This window comes from Vulpes lagopus, chromosome 14, assembly GCF_018345385.1.
Source record: "Vulpes lagopus strain Blue_001 chromosome 14, ASM1834538v1, whole genome shotgun sequence".
In the NCBI taxonomy this organism is placed as follows: Eukaryota; Metazoa; Chordata; class Mammalia; order Carnivora; family Canidae; genus Vulpes; species Vulpes lagopus.
The window spans coordinates 18,397,765-18,421,457 of record NC_054837.1 but is presented as its reverse complement, the minus strand read 5'-3'; the positions used below and the strand labels follow the sequence as shown (position 1 = coordinate 18,421,457).

Sequence of the window (23,693 nt, the reverse complement as noted above, 5' to 3'; positions counted from 1 at the left end):
AGCTGGGCGGGGAGGGTAGTGGTGGTATCTGAGGCTGGATCTGGGGGAGAGCCATGCCTGTGGTTGGCCAAGCACTGTGAAAGGAGCTTGCCCAACAAGCCGTGTGTGACAGAAGTCACATCTGTGTGTGTCCTGCGCTGGGGCAGCCAGACTAGGGCTCTGCAGACTAGGCCTTACTGTGAGGGCCGGTCTCATGGCAAAGATACCATAGGTTGGAAGTCTTGAGGTTCTAGGTTTTTAAAAAGAGTAACAGTAGTAGTAGCAGCAAACAGTAGGAGTAAGAGTAACAACAGTTACTATCCATAATAGCCATGATAATACCAATGCTGATAGTAATCAGGGCAGTAGAGAGAATGGAGTCGAGTAGTAGCAAGCAGAGTGCCGGGACTCTGGCTCAGACAGCTGTGGGCTCCAATCTCGCCTGTTACTTTCTAGCTGTGTGATCTTGGACATGCCACTTTACCTTTTAGTTTCTTCATCTATAAAATGGGATAATAATAGCATGTTAGGCTTCCTGCGGGGAGTCAGTGAGCTCCTCTGTAACAACACCAGGCAACTGTGCCTGGTATGTAGTCAGGGCTGAACTATTGTGTGTGATCCTAACAGACGCCGTGACAATGATGAGCTCTATGTATCATGCAATTTACTGCATTGTCCCATTTAATGGTCCTGTCAGTCTGACTGGGCAGGTATGATTATCATTCCCATTTTGCAAATGAGTAAGCCGAGGCTTGGGATGTTTGGAGTCTCTTGTTCAGGGTCATGCACGGACAGCTGGCATTTGAACCCACCCTGTCTGATTCCAGCATTCCCAGCTCACTCAACTTTGCCCTGCTGCTGCCTCCCTGTGTGGGGACCACATTCTCTGGGGAGGTGGCTTTTTGAGGGTTGGCTGATGTCACCTTGGAGCGGGGAGAAAGCAAGGAGATAGGCCAGAAAGAGCCATGGATGAGGAATGCACTCCACATCTATCTCCTGCTTGGGGTTGGAGCTTGCCTGTAGGGTCTTCCTCACTCTACCAACACTCAGTGGGACCTAGAAGTATTCTTTCCTGCCATGAGGATAGAAACAGAGTCTGCACTCCTGCCTCAAGTTGAAGGAGCCTCAGTTATCAAGAGGTGCCTCTCATTTGCTTGGCTTTTAAAGAAGACTCCAAGATAGAGACAGCAAGTTTTGACAAGACATGCTTAATGTGAGGTTCTAAAACTGTGCATTCTGATGTGGTCCCAAGTGGCCCAAATCCAAGAATAACATCTAGAAAAGGTTAAATTAGAGACATGGTCATTGCTGTGGTGTGGTGCTTTGAAAGGAGTGAGAGGGGGATAGGGGACATTATTGGAGTGCTTACCTACTGCTTCCTAGCTGTGTCATCTGGGGCAAGTCATTTAACCATTCTGATCCTGTTTCTTCATCCATCCATCCATCCATCCATCCATCCATCCATCTCTCCATCCATCCACCACTGTCCATCTATGTATCCATTTACCCATTAATCCACCTACCCATATTGATAGATCCCTACCGTATCTATCCATTCATCCATCCATCCACTCACCCAACCACTCACACATTCTTCTATCCATCCACGCATCCATTGACCTATTCATCCACTAACCCACCCATCCATCTACTTACCCATGAATCCATCCATCCATTCACCTATCGACCCGCCCACCCACCAATCCATCCATGCATGCATGCATGCATGCATGCATCCACTCAATTAGCATTCAGGGAGTCCCCTAGTAGATTAAGAACTGTACCAGATGCTGGGTCCCCTAATTGGGACATTGCTATGAAAATAATCTACACAATCATCAACAGAAAACTAAATTATGGACCTTCATACATGGAATGCTGTGCAGCTGTTTAGAATGTGGCAAGTCTATAGGAACAGATAGGGAACGGTCTTCAGAAATATGGTCAAGAGGAAAATAAACATGGCGGAAATATGTATAGCATGTTACCACCTGTGTAAAAAAAGAAATGAGGACAGTCTATTTAAACACATGTATACTTTGATTTGCGGAGAGAATTTCTGGAAGGACATCTAAGAAACGAGTATCAGAGATTGCCTCTGGGGAAGGAGGCTGAAAGATTAGGGATGGCAAGGAAATTTATGTAGCACTCTTTCGTTTCAGGCTGTTTGAATTTTTTTCTTGAGGCATGCTACCTATTTAAAATTGAAAAAAAAAAAGACTCAGTGTCTGTATCATGATATGGAAAGACAAGAGAACAGCAAATTACAATGCTGTCCCTGGCACATGTGATTAAGAAGTATAGGGGATTGTGGGAACAGAGAATGGCACCTAGCTCAGCCTGGGACAACCTGGAAGGCTTCTCAGAGGAGGTAATGCCGGAGATGAAGCTCCCAGGCTGAACGGAGGTTAAGAGAAGACGTCTGGCAAGGGCATTCCTGGCAAAAGAAACAGCAAGAGAAAGGCCTAATGGTAAGATTCGGCATCCTGTAGCAAATCCATCAATGTGGTAGGAAGTCTTGAATTTGTGTAAAGTGCACCAGGGAGCCATGGACAGGGTCACTTTGATTTAGGAAGACCCCCTGGCAGTCATGTGCAAAGTCAATCCCAGCAGTGAGGCTGGAGGCAGGGAGACCAGTGGAGAGGCCAGGAGAGGCAATGAAGTTCTAGATGGAGGCAGGCACTGAGCGGCAGAGTTGAAGGGACTCAGGAGGTCTTTTGGAGATGGGAAGTGACACCTCCTCACAGGACTGTGAGCATCCACTGAAATAACTGTAGCAAACTGATTTGCAGAGTATACACTGGAAACTCCTGAGGAGCCTTAAAAGCATACCAGCGCCCACACTCCACCTCCAGGACGTTAGATTTAATGGGGGCATTGGGGTTAAACCGGGTTCCCAGATGACTCTGATGCACAGCTAAGGGCCATAGTACTTGGTGGCGAGGTGGCCAGATAAACGGATTGGGGCCTATCCTGTGTTGGTTTATCTTCTTTGTGTGAGGGCTGAAGGCCCTGGGGAGCCTTTGATGCGCGGTCAGTCGGAACCTTGGTGTGTCCTGTGAGAACGAAGCCAGGAAGGAGAAGCATGGGCTTTGGCTTGAGTCCGTTTAAATAATGTGCCCCTTAGAGGGTTGTCGATGAGAAGGAACAGATTATCCATTTGGTATAGGGCATGGATGCCAGATACACTCTGGTAACTTCTGTGTCCCCATCTCCCTGGGGGAGGGGAAGTTTTACTCAGGGGTGCTCAGACCTAGCTTTAGGCTCATTGAGGAGTACGCGATGCCCTCGTGTGGTGAAAACTAGATTTGTCTGGGCAAAGGGGGGAGGCGGTCTTGACTATAAGTCCAAAAAAATTCATTTCTTTGAGCTGCACAACCACATATTTTGAGGTTTGGGCTGTTCTGGTAACATTGCCCGAGTTGTTTGTGCGCGGCCTGTGATGTGTAGAATTCTGGTTCAACTCTCAGAGGATGCAAACTGGGACAGAAAGGTCTCATTTTTTAAATTACAAAGAAAAGCGGTGGGGAATTGCAGTGTTGCCACATATAATGAAGAAGGGAACAAGACCAGCTTAGCCTAGAGGGATTGTGAATTAAATAGTAGAATGCACCACACAGGACAATTTGACATGGCTCCTCCCGGCGGCCCTAATTTGAGATTCTCATAAAGGCCTTGCTCTGTGGCCCTCTCCACAGGCTGTGGAGGGAATGGCCTTTGAAGTTCTGTGCCCTTCTTCAGGACTCAGAGGTCTTCTTCTTCTTCTTTTTTTTTTTTTCTTCTTTTCTGTTTTTAAACAAAAGAGAAGAGATAGCTAGCCCATGCCTGAATGAAAAAACCACCATTGGAAAAAACTACTATTCTACTTTTGAAGAGTTGAAAATTTGAGATGGTTAGCTGGCACTTTATTTATAAAAGATTTTATTTATTCATAAGACATAGGCAGAGGAAGAAACAGGCTCCCTGCAGGGAGCCCAAAGTGGGACTCAATCTCAGGACCCTGGGATCATGACCTGAGCCACCCAGATGCCCTGGTTAGCTGGTACTTTAAGATCATGTTTTTGCTAGAAAATTGGGCCTCCTTTAGTGGGATTTTGGCTGATGCAGGACTGTGGGTACCTCGGAATGAAAGACACAACCTTAGGGGTGGGTGCAGAAGAGGGTCAGAAGGGATGGCAGGCAGGATGTTATTCATGCTGGGGCCAGGGATGGAGATTTTTTTAAGCCTCAGGTCGCTGTACATGCGACAGTTCTCAATGAACTACTTGACTATCACACCTGCGTGCAGCAGGACAGAGAATGGACAAAAGCAGTGTCTTCCCTGTGACCTGGCTCCTCCACCACCCAGAACCATGTTGGAGGCCATCAGAAGTCACAGGTAGGGGATCCCTGGGTGGCGCAGCGGTTTGGCGCCTACCTTTGGCCCAGGGCGTGATCCTGGAGACCCGGGATCGAATCTCACGTCGGGCTCCCGGTGCATGGAGCCTGCTTCTCCCTCTGCCTATGTCTCTGCCCCTCTCTCTCTATCATAAAAAAAAAAAAAAAAAGTCACAGGCAGGAACCTAAAGCCAAACGTTGGGTCTAGAAATCTCCATTTTCAATTCATCCCCCAGGTGTTGTTTTTAAAATCATACTCTTACAGCCTTTAATGTATGAAATCTGAATTCCGTCAGTGATACATATAACCTAAGAAGTTGATCTAGGTGTATGTATGTGCATATATATATATATACACATACACACACCTTGGGTCAAAGTTGTGGCTAAATTCACTTTTAAATTCAAGGTTCCAAGCTGCTGGGTCAGTTCTCGGAAACATGGACAGCTTTTTCTCCCGATGAGAGAACAAGGACCTGTGCTAATTCCATCATAGTATTAATCACATTAGATTTTAATTACGTTTGTCACTCTCCCACTAGATTGGGGGCCCCTTGAGAACAGATGGGCATGTTCACTTTACTCAGTTTGTGAAATAATATACGTTTCTATTCAAATTGTATCCACAATTATTAGCCTCCAAATATTCTTTAATCTGACTTAAAATCCTCAGATACAAAGAAACATACTCAAGTTTTTGATGTAGCTTGTGCTAAATCATTTTTAAAATTTGTAGCTGAGGGGCGTCTGGGTAGCTCAGTCAGTTGAGTGTCTGCCTACAGCTCGGGTGATCTTGGCATCCTGGATCAAGCCCCACATCGGGCTCCCTGCTCAGCAGTCTGCTTCTTTCCTCCCACCCCTGCTCCTGCTTTCTCTCTCTCCTCCTACTGAGGCATTTTATTATAAAAAGTTGGTGCCTCTTTACATATACTCCTAAGAACTTAAAATTCACCATATATTCGTTTGTTTCACCTTTTAGAAAATCTTCAGCTTCATTCATTCTGGCTGCTATCTACAGAGATCCTCCCATCTGGGTGATTTTAAAAGCGTCATGCATAGATGGGCAGCTCTTCTTTCACCTTTAGGGGCTTATGCCTGTGTTAATGCTTCTTCCCGTTTAGTCATTTTGGGTTCTAAGTCACCTCTGCAGTAGCCACCATTGAAGGCAGATTTTGGTAGACTTTGAAAAGCTTGTTTTGTCTGAGGCTCCACATGCTTCATGGCTTGTAGAAGATGTAAGGACCTGCAAATCCTACAGCACCAGAGGGCAGTCCAACCACTACCACGGTACTGGCCATGGCTCTGGCTTGGCATCCCAGCCTGGAGGCTGCAGCCACCAGCTCCACACCTCTAAGGCAAAGTGACAAGGCCACCACCTGGCAGACAGGTGCCGCCCAGACATAGGTTCTCCTTCCTCACCCCACCCTCCAGTTGCTCTGTATTTGGTCTGTAGCTTTAGGGGATTGTCAAAGCCAGTTTTTCTCAGCTTTCGGCATTTCACAAGCCAGTGAAATTATAAAAAGAATCTCCTGGACTCATGTTGATTTGTCAATTTACAAACCGCAAAGCATAATGAAAAGAAATGGCTCTTTTCTTTCACCTTCGCCGTTTCATAAAATGTGACACCCATCTAGCCATCTGTCCATGGTCTTTCCTGTCCAGTTTGCTCAGAAAGGTGCAGAGGTCATCACGGGTTAGTACCTGGGAGCCCCAAGGGGCCCTGAGCAGGACCCTAGGTTGAGCGAGGGATCCAAGAGACAAGGCTTATCAGAGAAAAACATGATCTTACGTTCCTTTATTATATATATTATATATGTAAATGTTTTATGTACAATAATTGGTTCTATCAAATAATCATACCAAGGCCTTCTACTGGTAATCTTCCTCAAGATAGATTCAGGTGAGATTAGGTATTTGCGCACTTTGTGGATTAACCACACTTGAGACTTCGTGATTGATTTCAGTTTTGAGGCCATGCACACAATTCAAAATATACACAAACTGGATTAAGGCGATAAAGTGGGCTGAAAGAAAGCACAGGACTTGGAACGAATAAACTGTATTTTGCTTGCATTGGAGCCACCACGTGACCAGCAAATGCTTTGTGCGTCTCAGAGCTGTTTTACTGTAGTGTGAGGGGCTTCTGAACGCCTACAGTGACCGCGTGGCGGGTGTCAGACACTGCTGGACACTTCATTGAGCGCTCATTTCTCTGCTTCTTCTTTCTTAGGTTCTTGTTTCAGTTTGTAATCAGCCAGGGCAGCCTTGATTGCATCTTCGGCCAGCACTGGAAGGAACACAAGGAAAGACAGCCTAAGTGTGTAGACTGTACACAGAAGGTCTGGGAATCGCATCTTTAAAAGCCGGAGGGCAGCGGTGCTGGGCAGGGCTGGAGGCCAGGGGCAAGCCAGGAGAGCCAGCCATCTGTTTCCTAAGCCTGATTACTCTTGCCTGGTGGCTTCGGAGAAAGGCTGGTGTTTAAAATACCTGGGATTCAAGACTGGTCCCTTGGTCTCCTGGAATCCCCCTCTGTCCTATCACACTGGGGCGTTCTTTCCTTGCTGGGATAGTGTGAGGACTTAATAAAGCTTCTGACGTATCGGAGGGCCACCAGAGATGTTAGTTCTCATCTGCTCACATGAAGTCAGGACTAAGTGTAGTGGATGCTGGTGAGTGAGCTGGTGTAACTTAGGCCATGCCCCACTGTTGATAGGAGGATCTGCCATATAACTCTCTAGCGATCCCAAGTTTGAAAACTTTGGCTTTGGAGTCAATATTAAAAATGAGGCTTTGGGGGGGGGGGGTGTCAGAAATTAAGAATGTTGGAATGACAAGAGAGAGCAAGCAAGTGGCAGAGAGCAGTAGCTGACGGTTGCAGTACCCAAGAAGGCCAAATGAAATGGCTGGGGGTTTTCTGAAAATGTTTACAAGCTATGCCTTGGCTCCTGGGTGCTTCAAATTCCAGTTCAGGTGGAAAGAACTCGAGTCTCAGCAGACTTCCTGATGACTGTTTTAGCATGTCCCTGCCCCAGCACTCAGTTCCCCTATGAGTCTTATGCTGGCAAGAGGCCTGGCTCAATGCTGGTTTTTGACTAATTTGGTCAGTAAACCTCCATGAGTAAGTAAGGCTACTGTTTCTCATTCCCTCCTTCCCCTAGAAGGTTGAAAGAAGATGAGAAAGCTTTAGATTTAAGACAGAGACTGAACTGCAAAGCCAAGTGTAAGTCTTTAGGCATCTGGGCTTTCTCTCACAACAGTGTACAGGGGGCTGTTGCACAACTGGGCTTAGTCATCCCGTACACACAGATGCAGACCGGACACAGTAACATGTTACATGCACCAGATAGGATTATGGCAGAAGCTGAATTTTCTCCTTCATTGGTTCTAACTTGATTCCAATGGAGTGGGAATAGCACAGATTCTGGAATCAAAGACTGGGGCTTAGGGCCTCGCTTTCCCACTTAAAAGCCATGTAACTGAGGCACTTTAAGCTGAGCCCTGCTTCCCTGTCTGTAAGAAGGAAAGGTAATGACACTATCTGTGGACTAGAGAACGTTTCTGAGTCTTAGAAGTGATGCCATAAGCACGGCATGATGCCCAGTACACACTCCTTCCTGTAAGACTCTCTTGAGATGGCTGTGAGACCTGGGGACTTAAACCATTCCAAAGGTTATGAACTCCACAACCAAAACGGGCTCGCCATTACTTTGTCACAAATGCCAGCTGATGCCATGACAAAATTACTCCCAACTGTGCAAGCTTGTCGGCATTTTGGAGCAGAGACTTACTGGAGCAGTGCAGTTTCACGGGGGGAAGGCAGAGCTCCTTGGCGATGTCTGTGTTCTTGATGGTCAAGGCTTCCTCCACCTGAGGGGCGTATGTGAGAGTTAACAGTTTTAGCAATGCTCTAGCTTGAGGAACAAGCAATAAAAATGGAAGGCCAGGGGATCCCTGGGTGGCGCAGCAGTTTAGCGCCTGCCTTTGGCCCAGGGCACGATCCTGGAGACCCGGGATTGAATCCCATGTCGGGCTCCCAGTGCATGGAGCCTGCTACTCCCTCTGCCTATGTCTCTGCCCTCCCCCCCACCCCGTGTGACTATCATAAATTAAAAAAAAAAAAAAAAAAAGGAAGGCCAAAGAGGCCATCAGGACAGGGTGGTGGGGGATGATTTCCATTTACCAACCCCAAAGGATATTCACTGTGCATCAAGGCTAGCTACAGCCAGGACTCTCCAGTATGGAATATACACACCCTACTGCTTGACTGGGGTAAGCAGGGCCGGCAAAGACCCTTTTCTACAAGCCAGCCAGTGAGACATCTCTTAGAAGTCTGCTTGAGGCCAGTGATAGGAGTCTTTTTGTTTTAGCGCAGTGATTTCCTATTCTGGTTTTGTGAATATCAGCTTCACTGAGGTCTTATACCAAATGTTTAAAATAAATCCCTTCAACTAGAAGTTTGAATGGTGTTAGGGGGCTCAGAGAGATGGCAAATAGGCCAGTGGCACTCCAGCACTTGACAGTGGCACAGACCAGTCTTGTGATCATCTTCTATCTAAGACAATCTATGCCTTCAAAACAGACTGAAAAGGATGCTTGGGTTTGCTTGAGTGCCCAAGGGCATGAGGCAGGCCCATGGGGAATGGAGCCCTGCTGCCTTAAGGAAAGCCAGATTTGCCCACCTGCTCCCCAGTTTCTCAGTTCTGCTGACTTCAAGGATAATTCTGCTTTACGTTCTGTTCTGGGTAACTCAGATGGGAGGACCTCAAGGTCAAAGAAAGGCTCTCTTCCTTCACTTTCTGATTACAACTCAAAGGCCAGATCCTGGGAGCAAAGGTGCCTTGTCTCACTTCCCCTTTCCGAGGACAGTTCTTAACAAATTACTTCAAAGCCACCTCCTCCAGAACAGGTCAGGTCTATGCTTGCCAAAGGAGCTTGCCAGCCAGAAGGCCCTGAGCCACAGGAAGCAGGCAGCACATGACCTGGCATACTGCATTGCAGTAGAGCTGCCCAGCTCCCCAAGCACACACCTCCATGACTCAGCTCCTTGAACTTGTCCCTCGGGGCTGCAAAGATAAGCAGCCCCATAGTTTGGCTTTTCTGAGAGGTTTTAATGACTGGATTTTAGAAGCTCTAGCTCTTCAGTGGATTTGGGACCTTCTACCTCTGCAGCTGCTGGGAAAGAGGCTTTGGCAGAGAAAACAAAAAAGGCATTCCAGCCTCTCTTATTTCCACCGTCAGAGGGCCTGCTGACCAAACACCTGATTTGATCACTTTGCCCCTAATCTTTGCTGTTTTTAATTCTTTAATCTCTCTTTTAGCACAGGCTTGTCCATTATTTCATGAATCATTATAAGCCACCTGCAATCCTTCCTGAAACATGATAGAAGGTAATAAATAAGAATACCAACGACAATACAACCTCTCTCACCTTTAGACTCCTAAGAAATAATAATCAACAACCTCGGAGAAAGCCACAGATTTCTTTATAGTTTTTGTTGTTGTTGTTGTTGTTAGAGGTGGAAGTGAAGATTTTTTTCTATTTAACTAAAAACAAAACAAAACAGGTGTGCCTGGGTGGTTTAGTCAGTTAAATGTCTGACCCTTGATTTTGGCTCAAGTCACGATCTAAGGGTTATGAGACTGAGGCCTGCCTCAGTCTCTGTGCTGGGTGTGGAGCCTGCTTAATACCCTCTCTCTTCCTCTGCCCCTCTCAGAAGTAAACAAAATACCACCAAAACCCCCAAACAAATGATCAACAAAAACCCCCTCAAAACAAAAAACACTTAACAAAATTATCCATAATCCCCAAAGTGGAGAATTTAATCAAAGCTCAAGTAGGAGAAATTAAAAACAAACAAACAAACAAACAAAAAACACCTTAGAATATTTTATAAACAAAAACAAAAACCTGCTGCCCTCCCGCCCCCCCATAACTAGACCCTCCCTTAACTCAGAGGCAGGTTTGTTGAGAATATGATTTAATTCTGTCCATCTACAAGCAACCTTACCGTCTTGCCTTTTACCCATTCAGTGGCTAAAGAGCTGGAGGCAATTGCAGACCCACAGCCAAATGTTTTAAACCTGGCATCCACAATCTTCCCCTTTTCATCCACTTGAATCTAGAAAAAAGACAGGTGTTAAGCAGTGGTTCCTGATGCCGCCTCATAGATCCTGCATTTACGGGGGTTCACTGGGGGCTCTCCTCAAGGGCTTTGGTCTTGCTTTCCACACCTTAAGTTTTGACATTAATTACTGAATTTGCTTCGTCAAAAGGGCTCAGTGATGAAGAATCAAATGTAGGAACGATCAGCAAAATGATACAGGCCTAATCTGGTAAAGATAAGGTAAAAAATATGCCCCTACCCACTTTTTTGTTTTGCAACCCTAGTCTGCTTTTTGGCTATGAAGTTCTGCTCCTGGCTACTCATTCAATCTGCATCTTTACACACTGGGGGGAGTCTGCAATAACCGTCTCTGGTGAGTGCTTTTTAGTTTGGCATGAAATGACATCTAGTGGTTCCCTCCTGCCTTCTGTTTTCCAAGGCAGGCATGAAGACCTCCAGCAAGCTGTCCCCTCACCATGATGAAGATGTGGACAAAGGTACAGGTTTACTCAAAGTGCCAGTTACTATCTTTGTGTTGTTTCCACTTTGGGGGGGGGAAGCTTGATATGTGGTATTTCCTGTGTCACTGGGGACTGCTAACTGAATGGTTGTGGTTTTCCTTTCACCAGTAAAATTCACAAAACTTTCTTCTTAACTGGAGTTGGAATTTAAGCTGATAGAGTAGAAAAGTGACACCTAAAGGGTCAGCACAGTGTGCAGGAAAGGAGAACTAAGATTTAGTCCCTACCCTAATAATCAATAACATTGATCCATCCCACCATCTCACAGGAATCCAGACAGAGACCAAATGGAAAGCTGTGCTTGCAAATGCTTTGTAAACAACGAAGCACTGTGTGAGCAAAGGGATTGCTGTCATTACCACTAAAGATGAAAACCAGTGGTACCTGCAATTTCATTACATCACCACATGCTGGAGCCCCCACCAATCCAGTTCCAACATTTTTTGATGTCTTGTCAAGGGACCCCACGTTTCTAGGATTTTCATAATGATCAACAACCTGCAATGAGAAGGTTAAGAGAAATGTCCCATCCCTCTTTTTTTTTTTTTAATATATTTTTTAAATTTTTATTTATTTATGACAGTCACAGAGAGAGAGGCAGAGACACAGGCAGATGGAGAAGCAGGCTCCATGCACCGGGAGCCCGATGTAGGATTCGATCCCGGGTCTCCAGGATTGCACCCTGGGCCAAAGGCAGGTGCTAAACCGTTGTGCCACCCAGGGATCCCCCCATCCCTCTTTTTTTACTGGTCTCCCCAACTTGATGGTAAGCTCCTTGAAGTCAGCAAGCTGAACCTGTCAGGCAGTCCCTAAATAGCAAATGTCACCTGGGGAGGAAGGCTTACGCTCCTGTCAATGAGACTTTATGAACCAATCTTTTTCGTACCTCTTCTCCCAACTACCTTCAGAGATAGGAGTTCCTGGAGAAAAAAATCGGCAAAAATCATGCCTTAACTCCACAGGGTTTTTAGTCACAAATAATTACCTGATCTTTACCGCCTAAGTCACCAGATTTGGGATCCAACAGCATGTCTGGTATTTCCAAATAAATCCATGCTCAAAGGATAGCCATTGTAATTTTAAAAAAATAAGTACGGTCCAGCAATCAAAGGGCTTCCCAGAAGCCTCAAGGAGAATGTAACCCGAGGAACAGTGCTATGGAAGGTGTCTGTTATGCTAAAACGAGACCGGTCCTCCCCCGGCGCTTCCCCTCCCTGCGGAGGGTGGAGCAGCGCGCCCTGCTGGCTGCGAGGCTCCTGGCGCACGTGCGTGGGGCGCGCGTATTGTCAACAAAACACACCCCTCGGTAGGGGAGGGGCGAAGTCCCGCGGACAGGCGCGGCACGCGGGAGGCGTTGGGGGAACCTCGGGGCTTGTCTCCCAGTTGGCCCTAAGTGTCCCGATCTGCCCGTGTCTCTTCCCACCTGACCACGGATTTCGACTCCAACCCAAGGACCTGTAAGATAGGGCCTCGTCCGGACTCGGCCTCACGCTGGTCCACCGCGTTCCTTAGTCGTTTCCCGAGGGGGAACGTTTCGGGTCTAGGGGACTCGACGCCCTCGGAAGGCAAAAGGGCTGCGAGCCACGCACCTGCCTCTACTCCCCGACGCCAAACCCCCCCACCCCCCAAAGAAGAACTTAAGACCTTACGCCTGCTGGTTACGCATCTTACTCCCCTGGGAGCCGCCGCCTCCTACGACAGTAGCCGCGCCATAAATGACTCCCACGTGCTGGGCACCCTGCCGAGGACCGAACGACTATCCCGTTGAGGGGAATGCGCCCTGAGTCTCCATTTTACCAACGGGGAAAACAGGTCCGACGCAGGGCACGGGCTTGCCCGAGGCCATCCGGGTGGCAGCGGCCCCCGCTGAAGCTGAAGCCGAAGCCGAAGCCCGCGCCGGTGCGCGTCGGCGGCGGGTCCCAAGGGGTCGTCCTTCCGGGGGCGCCGCCCACCGGCCGCGGCGCGGGCAGTCGCGGCGCAGCGAGGGAAACCTCGTCCGGTCCGAGTCTCGCGAGAGGGAGGCCCGTACCCCGGCCGCAGTAGGAGGCTCCCGCGGCCGCGCCTCCTCGGGCCGGGCCTCCGCGGAGCGCCGGCGTACCCGGGTGCCCTCGGCGGTCCTCGCCCTCCCGCCCCACTGCCATCGCGGGCCTCGCGCATCCCCTCAGCCGTCCCTACCTTCTTGTGATAGAGCCGGGCCGGAGCCGACAGTTCCCGGGCAGGCAGGCGCGGGCTCCGGAGCAGCAAGGCCGACGCCGCCCGCCTCAGACGGCCAGCTCCAGCCGCCGCCATCTTCCGGGCTTGCGCCTGCGCAGGCCGAGTGCGAGACGGAGGGGAGGAGCGCGCCCGCGAGTCGGCTCCGGCTGGGAGCGCGCGCCCTTTTACGTCACCGCGACTTCGCGCCTGCGTCCTCGCGCTCGGTGCACGTGTCCGCCTCTGGCCGCGTCTGGACCACGCCCCCCCGGGGTGGGCGGGACGCCGAACTGAAAGCCTGAAGTTGCAGGGCTTGTGAGTGCAGCCTTGTCGGCCGGGGTGGGGTGGCGGTGTCCTCCGGCGGCCGTGGGGGCCCAGGTTTGTGTTCACGGAGCCCAATCGCCAGAATCCGGCGCGGTGGATCAACCAGTCTACTTTTCTTAACCTCACGTGCAGCTTGGGAAGTTGAGGGTCAGACCGGCTTTAGTACCTTGTCCAAGGTTGCCCAGACAGACTCCGTTGGGATTCAAAGAAGGGCAGTCCTGGGTTAAAAAATCCTGATTCTGCACCTTCTCCACTGCGTGGCCCTAGGCTTATGACATCATCTCTTTAAGCTTCGATCCCCGCTTTTGTACTAATTCAAGGACAATTCATGCATTGAGCAAGTACGACTTGAGTACCTACCTGCCGTGTGTCCAGGCGCTGTACTAGGCTTCGGGGATGCAAGAAAAAGAAAAACACATGAGTTCCCGACATAATGAACCTTACTAACGAGGGAGAAACGCAACAAGTAAACAGTATTTTCCTACCTCAAAAATGGAGCTTAACTGAGGAAACGAACACGCCATACCCTGATTTTTAAAAAAAGTATATATGTATATGCCTGCATCTATTTCTCTTCTCATAAGGCAGCAAACTGACCTACTCGTGTGACAATGCCTGGAAATGAAGGGTTTCCAAAGAAACGCTTAGTCGTGAAATTTATTAATACCGGTTTGCAGAATAGGATCCTATAAAACCAGAAACCTCACACGTGTATTTAATGCTTACTTAGGCACCAGATATTACATAAAGGGGAGGAATCTCTTTGGGAAACGGGTTTTCTCGTGAGTGGTGTGATCGATCCTTCCCTGAAGACTTGGAGGTTTTTTTTCCCTCGTTTGAGGCTCAGATGCTGGGGACGCTGAACCAAGCTCCAGGTCGGGTTAGGCGGGAAGACCGGCGTTTATTCCGAGATTCCTTTTGACCTTCTCAAGATGGCGCCAAATCGTTGACTTCAGTCACCGCCCCGTGACTTCCTCTACGGCCCCCACTTCCGGTGCAAAGACCCAACTTCTGCCCGAAGTTGCAACGGAACACATGCCGTGTTGGGGAGCTTTTTCTCTGCGAGCACTTTTACACCTGTGTCAAAGCAACACGAAATTCCATGCACTCTGAGGTTTTCCCGTCACTCGAGGTTCACGGTTTCCCTTTCGGTGGCCGGGAGAGCGGAATTTTGGTCAGGCGCCCGCCGCGGGCAGCTTCTACTTCGGCGGGTCTTCGGCGGCCGCGAGAAGACCCGGGAGTCCCTGGAAGCGCAAGATGGCGACGGCGGCCGCAGCTTCGGCTTCTGAAGCGGAGCCTGAGTCGAAGGCCGGGCCCACGGCGGAGGGCGAGGAGGACGACGTTAAGACGGCTAGGACGAGGAGGAAGGTTTTGTCGCGGGCCGTGGCCTCTGCGGCATACAAGGCCGTGGGGCCGGGGTGGGACCAGCAGGAGGAGGGCGTGAGTGAGAGCGATGGGGACGAGGAGTACGCCATGGCTTCCTCGGCGGAGAGCTCCCCCGGGGAGTACGAATGGGAGTACGACGAGGAGGAGGAGAAGAACCAGCTGGAGATCGAGCGGCTGGAGGAGCAGGTGCGTCCGGGGCCGGGGCCGGGCGGCGGCCGGCTCCTTCCCTCCGGTTCCCAGGCCCCCGCCCTACCCCTCGGTCGGTCCCCGGCGGGAATAAAGCCGCTATTAATCACCGCGGCTCCCGTCGTTGGAGCCCTTAATGCTTGCCGCGTGCTCTGCAAGCGTTGTCTCGTTGGGCCCGGTGGAGGAAGTAGAGTATGCCCCTTTCCGCGGGAGGAAGTTGAGGCTCGCCGTGGAGCGAGTTCTCTGGCCGAGGAGGCGAGCCGGGCCTGGAACTTTGAAGCGACTCCAGAGCTGCCGCTCGTCACCGCGCTGTCGAGCTGTGGTCAGCAGTAGCAGTAAAATTGTATTCATGAGAGCGTGGCTTGTTTCGTTTCTTTTCAGTAGCAGTGCCCACGGTGATGACCACGATAATGGAAATGGGACGGCAGGGATTTCAGCTTCTGGGGGCTAAGGTCCCAGCTCTTCTGTGCTCGTGTGAGTGTAGGCACATTTCCTAAGTTCTCTGAGCCTCCGCTTTCCCCCATGGTCTCCTTGGGGAAATCAAGGCCCGGAGAGGAGGGAAGCCCTGCCTGGAGACCCCAGTAAGGGAGGGCAGAACCGGGCGGGCCTCAAACCTGGGTCTGCGGGCCCTGGGCATGCCCGCTCCCCCCGTCAGTGGGGAGCATTTTTCCATCATGTGGTTGTCCTAACAGTAATGAATAGCCCAGTGCCTGGCACCTTGGTGACATGGTGTCTGATCTGTAACTCCTGTCTAATCCAAGGTCCCAGCAGGAAATAGGCGATACATTAAGATTAGGGTAGTTTGAGAGAAGGTTAATATAGGGAATGTTGTGTTTATTAGAGTGTGGGCAGACAAATCAGGAGTGGAGGTGCAGTACCTCAGGGCTAGTGACAGCAGGGCTTTGTGTCCACCTTTCGACCTGAAGAGTTTAAGGGAGAAAACTGACCAGTTTTCCGAATGAGTTGTATGGAGAGGGCACCTGAGAGCAGGTGAGACCTTTAGTCAGGGAAGCCCCAGCTTCCCATCAGGGTTTGGGGTTGGGGAAAGGAATGCCGTGACCTCTCTTCCTCTCCAAACATCTGTTGGTGCCTTTTGCTGGGCAAACCCTGCTGGAGGCAAGAGAGCCGAGGCGCCACGGATATGGTTCACACAGGAGGGCACAGGACAGGGAAGAGGGTGGGGAGTAGAATCGGAAGGGCAAACAAATCAAGCACATTCTCGTCTCAGCAATGAGGAAACAGGCTCGGAATGGATGATGAAATTGAATTGAATTGGTCGGGGTTTTCTGTGGACCAAAAGCCACACTGATATGAAATCACTTAGTGATGTGAAGTTGTTAACCTATGTTGCTCATTTAACCTTGCTGGGTATGAGATTCCATATAATGTCCTTTTTGGCAGTGATACTTTTGGTGTGAAATAGTGATGATATGTTTCCTTTTTAAAGATTTTATTTATTCATGAGAGACACACAGAGAGGCAGAGACATAGGCAGAGGGAGAAGCAGGCTTCCCCACCAGGAGCCCAATGCAGGACTCGATCTAGGGACGGCGCAGCAGGATCACACCCTGAGCCAAAGGCAGGCGCAGGTGTCCCTAATGATGATATCTATTGGCAGCACTTGTTTCATTTGTCATTATATTCGAATGTCAAAGGAACCCAGTTGGGGTAGGCAAGTGGTTACCTTTTCTACTTTTTATAAATAAGTACACCCGTGTTTGTTCAGTCTTTTATTCATTCAGAAAATGCAGTAATATAGGGTGCCAGGCTATGTCCCTGTCCTGATGGAAATTTGTGTCTCTGACTTCTAGCCTTGGGCTTTTCCACAAGCCATTAGCTCACTCTTCTGTGAGGCAGGGGAAATAGGATTAGCTGTTTGAGCGGAAGCGGAGGCTTGGAAGCAGAAAGATTAAGTCCTTGATGAGGATAACCAGCTAGCGAGAAAGGAGGATGAGTCAAAGCAGAGGGCTCCTGGTGTCCTGCAGTCACCTGCCCTATCTCAGGCCACAGAACGTGGAATGGAGCCCAGACGGAGACCACACAGGATGAGATCTGCCAAGTGATGTGAATTGAAGAGCTTCTGGCTCTGTCAAGCTCTGTCATGATGGGGTCTAGAGATTGATTTTTCCAGTTTTTCCAAACCTCCCTCACACCTCATCCTGATCCCAGAGCCTATAGTTCCTGCTGTAACGGCTCTTATGGGGAAGCGTAATGATGAAGAACTTCTAGACAGGCCTGCGAAAAACTCAACCTTCTCATATTTTGTGAATTCCAGTCCTCATCCTGAATGTATTTTGTGAAAGCTCGAAGTTAGTTGTGGTATCTGTCCATGTAACAAAAGCGAAGGTTTCCTGTTAGCTGTATTTGTGTCCTGAAACTAAAAATGGCGCCCCATGGTCCCTTATTCCAGCTCTCTGAGTCTGTGATGTCCTAGATGGTTAAGACAAGGGTTGGAACAGTGCCTCCCTCACTGGACTGTTGGGGAGCTTCAGTGAACCGCCACTTAGGAAGCTCCTGGCAAATTTGACAGAGTAGGTGCTGTGCCAAGACCTGCTCTGTTCTTTCCCTGCCCTTCCCATGATGGCAGTGGTTGTTGTATCTTTTGGACCAGGCCTTTGGTTATTTCTCTACCAATATTCCAGGCCCAGGTTGTGCTGTGAGGGGGTCAGGAAATCAACACATCATTTTATGCATTGGCCAAGCCATTCTTTCTTTAAAATTTTACTTATTCATTCATGAGAGACACAGAGAGGGAGAGACATAGGCAGAGGAAGAAGCAGTCTCCCCGCAGGGAGCCTGATGCGGGAAGCAATCCCAGGACCCTGGGATCAAGGCTTGAGCCAAAGGCAGATGCTCAACCACTGAGCCACCCAGGTACCCCTCCTTCTTTCAATAATCCTTTTTTAATGATGTTCTGGGACCAGAATAGTATGTGTGCTTATTTGTTGGTGCTAAGCGAACTCTGTGGAAATGTCTTTTAAATGCATCTTCTTATGCATTTAATAAGATGCTTTCAGAACACCTCTTCGTATATAGTGTCTTTATTATTTGGGCCTAAAAGTCAGAAACTTAGACCAAAAGCCATCCTGGTGGCAGTTTCTCTACTTCATTGACTTTTATACCTTTTTTCCTGACCTATGTGTGGTATTCATGTAAGGGGCACTTGTGTAGACATTAATCCTGCTAACTAGCAAGGACTGTTCACCCTGCTTCATGCTCCAAAACCCATTCAGATCCAAGTAAGTTGAGAGCAGTGGGTGACAGGGAGAGCCTTTGCCTCTTCTTTAACAAGGAAAGTACATTTTGGGCAAACTTCACTTCTTTATGTTACTTGAGTGCACACTTGGCAGTTGGTTTTGAAACGTGTGTCATGGCAGCCCACTTGAGAAGTGGGGGTTTATTCCGGCTCCTTCCTGGTACAAATACAGAAACTGAGAACTCGGGGAGATTACACTGCTGCTGCCTGCCCTAGTCCAGTCCTTCTTCAACCCATCATGTAATCTTGGGATGGGCTCAGCTTATTTGATATGTCATGAGCAGGAGAACATTGCTAAAAGTCTTAAGATTTAAAAAAAAATATAGGTCAGACTCTTCTCTGTTATTGAGTATTGTCTTTTTTGCATGTAATTTGCATACAAAGCAGTTCACGTCTGTAAATTGTGAAATGTGACAATCAAACGAACACTGCTTACCCCACCGCTTGGTCTAAGAGTTAGAACTTCATCAGTGCTGTTGCACGTACTACGGGCTTTATCCCTACTCTATGGCCCTTCCTCCCCTCCTAAAACCTAGGTAACTATTTTCTTGAATCTGGTGTGCTTCCTTCTTTAAAACATGGATAGTTTTATCACCTATGTGTGTTGTCCCTAAGTAATACATTGCCCACTTTTGTTCACTTTTGAGCTTTTGAAAAGTGTATCATGCTGTATGTGTAATCTTTTGGGACTACTTTCCACTCAACAGTGTGTTCCTAGGATTTATCCATGTTGCTTGTAGCTGCAGTTTGTTCATTTTGACGACTTACATTTAGTACACCATTGGGTGGGTGTCCCACAGTTTATTAGTTCTTCTGACATTGCTCCGTTTTTGTTGTTTGTTTGGTTTTTTGGTCTCATTACCAACAAGCTACAAGGAATGTTGTTACTGTTGAAATGTTCAATAATAGAACATGTATAAGAATTTCTCCAGTCAGTGTTTTTGAATCAGTGTTCAAATGGGGGTCATGGTCATGGGTTGTGAATTCATTTTAATAGACGCAACCAGTGCCGCTCTGTCATGTGTTTTTTTTGTCTGTGTGGGTCTGTTTCTGGGAGTTCTCTTTTGTTCAGTTTGTCAATCCTGTGTCAGTTCCAAGATCTAACTCATTCTTACTAAGGCTTGCTACCTGGTGAAACAAATCCTCTGTGTATTTTATTGCAATAGCTAGTGTCTAGATTATTAAGTACCTTGTCAGAGTGTCAGTTGAATGAAGGAAAGGGAGATACTGCTGAAATGTTGTGGCAGATGTTGGAAGAGTAGAGGCTAGTGTTTGTGTACAGACTTCAAGTAACCTCATACCCCAACTCACATGGAAGTTTTTTGAAAAAATTAGACTTTTCATTTTGAGATAGTTGTAGATTTCCCTGCAATTGTAAGAAATACTACAGAGAGCCTGTGTACCCTTTGCTAGTTTCTCCCAATGATAACCTTTTGTAAAACTACAGTATAATACGACAACCCAGCTGTTGACATTGGTACAGTCAATACACAGATCAGTTTTGTCATCACAAGGGTCCTTCCTATTGTCTTTTTATAGCTACAGTTCCTGACCTTTGGCAACCACTAACTTGTTCTCCATTTCTATAATTTTGTCATTTCAAGGATATTCTATAAATGAAGTCATGTAGTGTATAATCTTTTGGATTAGCTTCTCCAATTCAGCAAAATTCCCTTAAGACTCATCTGAATTGGGTGTATATTGTTCATTTCTTCTTTCTGGCTGAGTAGTGTTCCACAGTGTGGGTGTCCCATGGTTACTTTAATGATTCACTGCTGAAGGACATCTGGGTTGTTTCTAGTTTTGGCTACTAGGAATAAAGCTGTTATGAATATTCACATATAGGTTTTGTGTGAACAGGGGTTTTATTTCTCTGGAAAAGGACCCAAGGGTGCACTTGCTGGGTGATGTGGTAATTGTGCATTGAATTTTATAAGAAACGGCCCAACTGTTTTCTGGAGCTGCCATACACATTTTACTTCCCCATCAGCAATGTGTGAGTGAGCTAGTTGGTTTTCTTTATAGGTTTTTTTCCTGCATCTTCTCCAGTGTGATGTTGTCACTATTTTTTATTTTAGTCATTCTGTTAGGTGTGTAATATCTAATTGTGTGTGTTTTAAATATTTTATTTATTTATTTATTTGAGACGGAGAGTGGGCACTTGCTCACACAAGCAGGGGAGCAGCAGGCAGAGGGAGAGGGAGAAGCAGTTTCCTTGCTGAACAGGGAGCCCTGTGTGGGACTCCATCCTAGCACCTCGGGATCATGACCTGAGCCGAAGGCAAATGCTTAACCAACTGAGCTACCCAGGCACCCTGCTCATTATGGCTTTTTTTTTTTTTTTAATTTTTATTTATTTATGATAGTCACAGAGAGATAGAGGCAGAGACACAGGCAGAGGGAGAAGCAGGCTCCATGCACCGGGAGCCCGACGTGGGATTCGATCCCGGGTCTCCAGGATCGCGCCCTGGGCCAAAGGCAGGCGCCAAACCGCTGCGCCACCCAGGGATCCCTCATTATGGCTTTAATTTGCATTTCCCTGATAGCTAATGATGTTGATTATGATTATGTGTATTTATTTGCCATGTCCTCTTTGCATATACTTGTTGGTTCATGTCTTTTACTAAACCATTTTTCTTTCTTTCTTTTTTTTTTTTTTTTAAAGATTATTTATTTATGAGAGAGAGAGAGAGAGAGGCAGAGACACAGGTAGAGGGAGAAGCAGGCTCCATGCAGGGAGCCTGATGTGGGACTCGATCCCAAGTCTCCAGGATCGTATCCTGGGCTGCAGGCAGCACTAAACCTCTGCGTCACCAGGGCTGCCCTACCCATTTTTCTAAGTAGACTTTTTTTTATTGTTGAGTTTGGAGTTGTATCTTTTAAATTCAGTCCTTTGCTGAATATGTGGCTTTGTACATATATATATATATATATATATATATATATATATATATATATATATATATATTTAAGTCCTTAGCTTGTCTTTGCATCCTCTTACTAGAGTCTTTTATAGAGCAAAATTAGACTTTAATAAGGTCTCAACTGGTCTAGAGTTTTTATCACGAACGGTTGTTGGATTTTGTCAAATGCATTTTCTGTATCAGTTGATACCATGAGTTTTGGTTTAGGTTGTTGATCTAGTGGGTTACAGTGGTTGATTTTCAAAGACTGCACTCTGAATGAGCCTTATATACCTGAAACAAATTCCACTTACTCATGCTGTATGATTCTTTTTATACATTGAATTTTTTCGTTCTGTAAGTTTTCCTCTCCATACTGCGTTAATTATATCCTTATTTTGACTTGCTGTATTTTCATTTTCATTCAGTTCTGCAGATTTTTAAGTTTTCCTCGAGACTTTCTCTTTGACCTGTGGATTATTTAGAAGTGCGTCACTTAATTTCCTAATGTTTAAAGATTTCCCTACCGTTAACTGATTTCTAATTTAATTCTGTTGTGATCAGAAAACATACTCTATGATTTCACTTTTAAAAAATGTGTCGAGATTGGTCTTAGGGCCCATAATTTGGTTTCAGTAAATCTTCCATGGGCCCCTGAGGAAAAAAAAAAAGGTGTGTTCTGTTACTGTTGGATGGAGTGTTCTTTATATGTGAATTAGATCCTGTTGATTGATAATGTATCCTTGCTGTTATTATCCATTTAGTAGTTCTTTTAGTTGCTGAAGTGGAGGATGTTGAAGTCCCCATCATAAGCGTGGATGTGTCTCTTCTTTTAGGTTGAACAGTCTTGCTTAATCTATTTTGAGGGTCTATTGTTTGTTGCATACATGTTTAGAATTGCTTTGTCTTCCTGGTGGTTTGGTTCTTCCATCATTTTGTAATGTCTCTTTTTATCCTCGGTAATTTTATTCTCTCCAAAGTCTGCTTTATGTGATATTAATATAGTCACTTTGGCTTTTTTTTTTTTGGACTAATGTTTACATAGTATACCCTTTTTTTTTTTTTTAATCTTGCCTGTTTCCTTGAATTTGAAGTGAGTTTCTTGCAACCAGCATATGGTTTTTATCCACTCTGTCGTTCTCTGTCTTTTAGTTAGTATAGATTTATTTATTTTAGAAAATGCGCACGTGCAAGGGGGAGAGGCAGAGGGAAAGGGAGAATGAGAGAAGCAGACTACCTGGTAAGCACAGAACCCCATGTGGGGCCTGACCCTGAGATCTTGACCTGAGACGAAATCAAGAGTTGGATGCTTAACTCATTGAGCTACCCAGGTGCCCTCTTAGTTTATTGAGAGCAGAAACATTTAAGATAAATCCTTCTATGTTAGGTCTAAAGCCTAACATTTTATTATTTTCTATTTCCTCTGTTTCTAAATGTTCTGTTTCTCTTTCTTTGCCTTCCTACCAGTTACTTGAACATTTTTTAGGATTTCATCTTGATTTATTTATAATGAGTTTTGGTGTAGTGCTTTGTATAGTTTCTTAGTGGTTGCCTTGGGTATTAATAGTGTATTTGACTTACATGGTATCTGTGTTCTACCACTGAGTGAAGTGTGGAAACTTAGTTCCATTTAAGTCCCTTTACCATCCCCGCTTGTAAATATTATTGTTTTGAGTATCAGATGGTCTTAAAACTTTTGTGTCAGTTACCACATAAAACTTAGAAAACTCATGAGAAGGACCATTCCAGGATACTTGTCTGTATTTGGTGCTCTTTCAGTTCTTCCTTCCTGATGCTACATGATGTCTTTTATCATTCTTTTTTCTTCCTTTCTCTGTCTTTAAGAGAAAGTCTGCTAGTGACAGATTCTTTGTTTTCTATTGTTTCAGACGCCTGATAGCTTTTTAAGCAGTTATTTTAACTTTTAGTTTGAAAAGTTTCAAATCTATAAATCTGTATACCTATCACTCAGCTTCAACAGGTACTGCCATTCTTGTTTCTCCCAGTAGGGATTTTCACTTTTGTGTGTGTTTGTTTAGTAAAAGACGAAAGCTCTTATAGAGCTGGCAGGTGCTAAAGCATGTTATTAACCACCTTTTAAAACCCTCACAAGAACCTTATGGACTAGACCCTAGTGGTATTCCCATTTTACAGATGAGGAAATAGAGGCTTGGCAAAGTTAATAACCTGCCTAAGGTCACACTGTGTGTGTGTTTGTTTCATCGGGATGTTTCCTGTATTTCAGAGAAACCCAACTACGTTCTCCTCCAGCTAGAACAGATTGGAAGAGATATGCATTTATTAGAGAAAAAGAGATTTTCTTTCTCTTCCTGGGGGTAAATGTTGTATCACTGTCTCAGTGGCTCTCCCAGATAGCACATTTATTTTGTTTGTTGCAGACATGTGCATTGTTATCAGTGGTTAAAAGTGCTAGGTTATTTTGATGGTGGCATTTTAAATTTCACCT

General features: G+C 46.7%; 2 protein-coding genes, 1 long non-coding RNA gene and 1 pseudogene across 5 annotated transcripts in view; 1 reads left to right on the top strand and 3 right to left on the bottom strand.

Annotated features, from left to right (window-relative positions):
• Positions 1-2,000: 2,000 nt before the first annotated feature.
• Positions 2,001-4,546, bottom strand: LOC121475504. Its single transcript, XR_005983769.1, has 2 exons — positions 4,397-4,546; positions 2,001-2,416 (listed from the first exon to the last, which is right to left on the bottom strand). It is a non-coding gene; the product is annotated as an uncharacterized LOC121475504 (long non-coding RNA).
• A 442-nt stretch (positions 4,547-4,988) lies between these two features.
• LOC121475501 lies at positions 4,989-6,024 on the bottom strand (annotated as a pseudogene).
• A 112-nt stretch (positions 6,025-6,136) lies between these two features.
• Positions 6,137-13,317, bottom strand: ISCU (iron-sulfur cluster assembly enzyme). 2 transcript variants are annotated; one of them, XM_041728813.1, is made up of 5 exons: positions 13,157-13,317; positions 11,366-11,479; positions 10,365-10,475; positions 8,145-8,223; positions 6,137-6,643 (listed from the first exon to the last, which is right to left on the bottom strand). In XM_041728813.1, exons 1-5 carry the CDS (start codon positions 13,268-13,270, stop codon positions 6,561-6,563), a joined length of 501 nt encoding a protein of 166 aa, XP_041584747.1. In that variant the 5' UTR covers positions 13,271-13,317; the 3' UTR covers positions 6,137-6,560. The 2 variants fall into 2 exon arrangements, with proteins under 2 accessions (XP_041584747.1, XP_041584748.1); XM_041728814.1 differs by lacking the exon at positions 13,157-13,317 and adding an exon at positions 11,967-12,150.
• Positions 13,318-13,486: 169 nt separating this feature from the next.
• SART3 (spliceosome associated factor 3, U4/U6 recycling protein) overlaps positions 13,487-23,693 on the top strand; it is a 37,607-nt gene continuing 27,400 nt past the window's right edge. Inside the window, exon 1 of one of the 2 annotated variants that reach the window (XM_041728811.1) lies at positions 13,487-15,067. In XM_041728811.1, the coding sequence (XP_041584745.1) occupies positions 14,753-15,067 (315 nt within the window). In that variant the 5' untranslated portion in view covers positions 13,487-14,752. The remainder of the gene's footprint in view (positions 15,068-23,693) is intronic. The other variant, XM_041728812.1, reaches the window with a different exon arrangement.

Coding starts and splice junctions, on each gene's coding strand:
- ISCU (XM_041728813.1), bottom strand. CDS start 13,270: ATGGCGGCGGCTGGAGCTGGCCGTCTGAGGCGGGCGGCGTCGGCCTTG. Junction 8,224..10,364: donor AATGGGTAAAAGGCAAGACG/GTAAGGTTGCTT, acceptor TACGCCCCTCAG/GTGGAGGAAGCCTTGACCAT. Junction 6,644..8,144: donor CGTGAAACTGCACTGCTCCA/GTAAGTCTCTGC, acceptor TGTTCCTTCCAG/TGCTGGCCGAAGATGCAATC.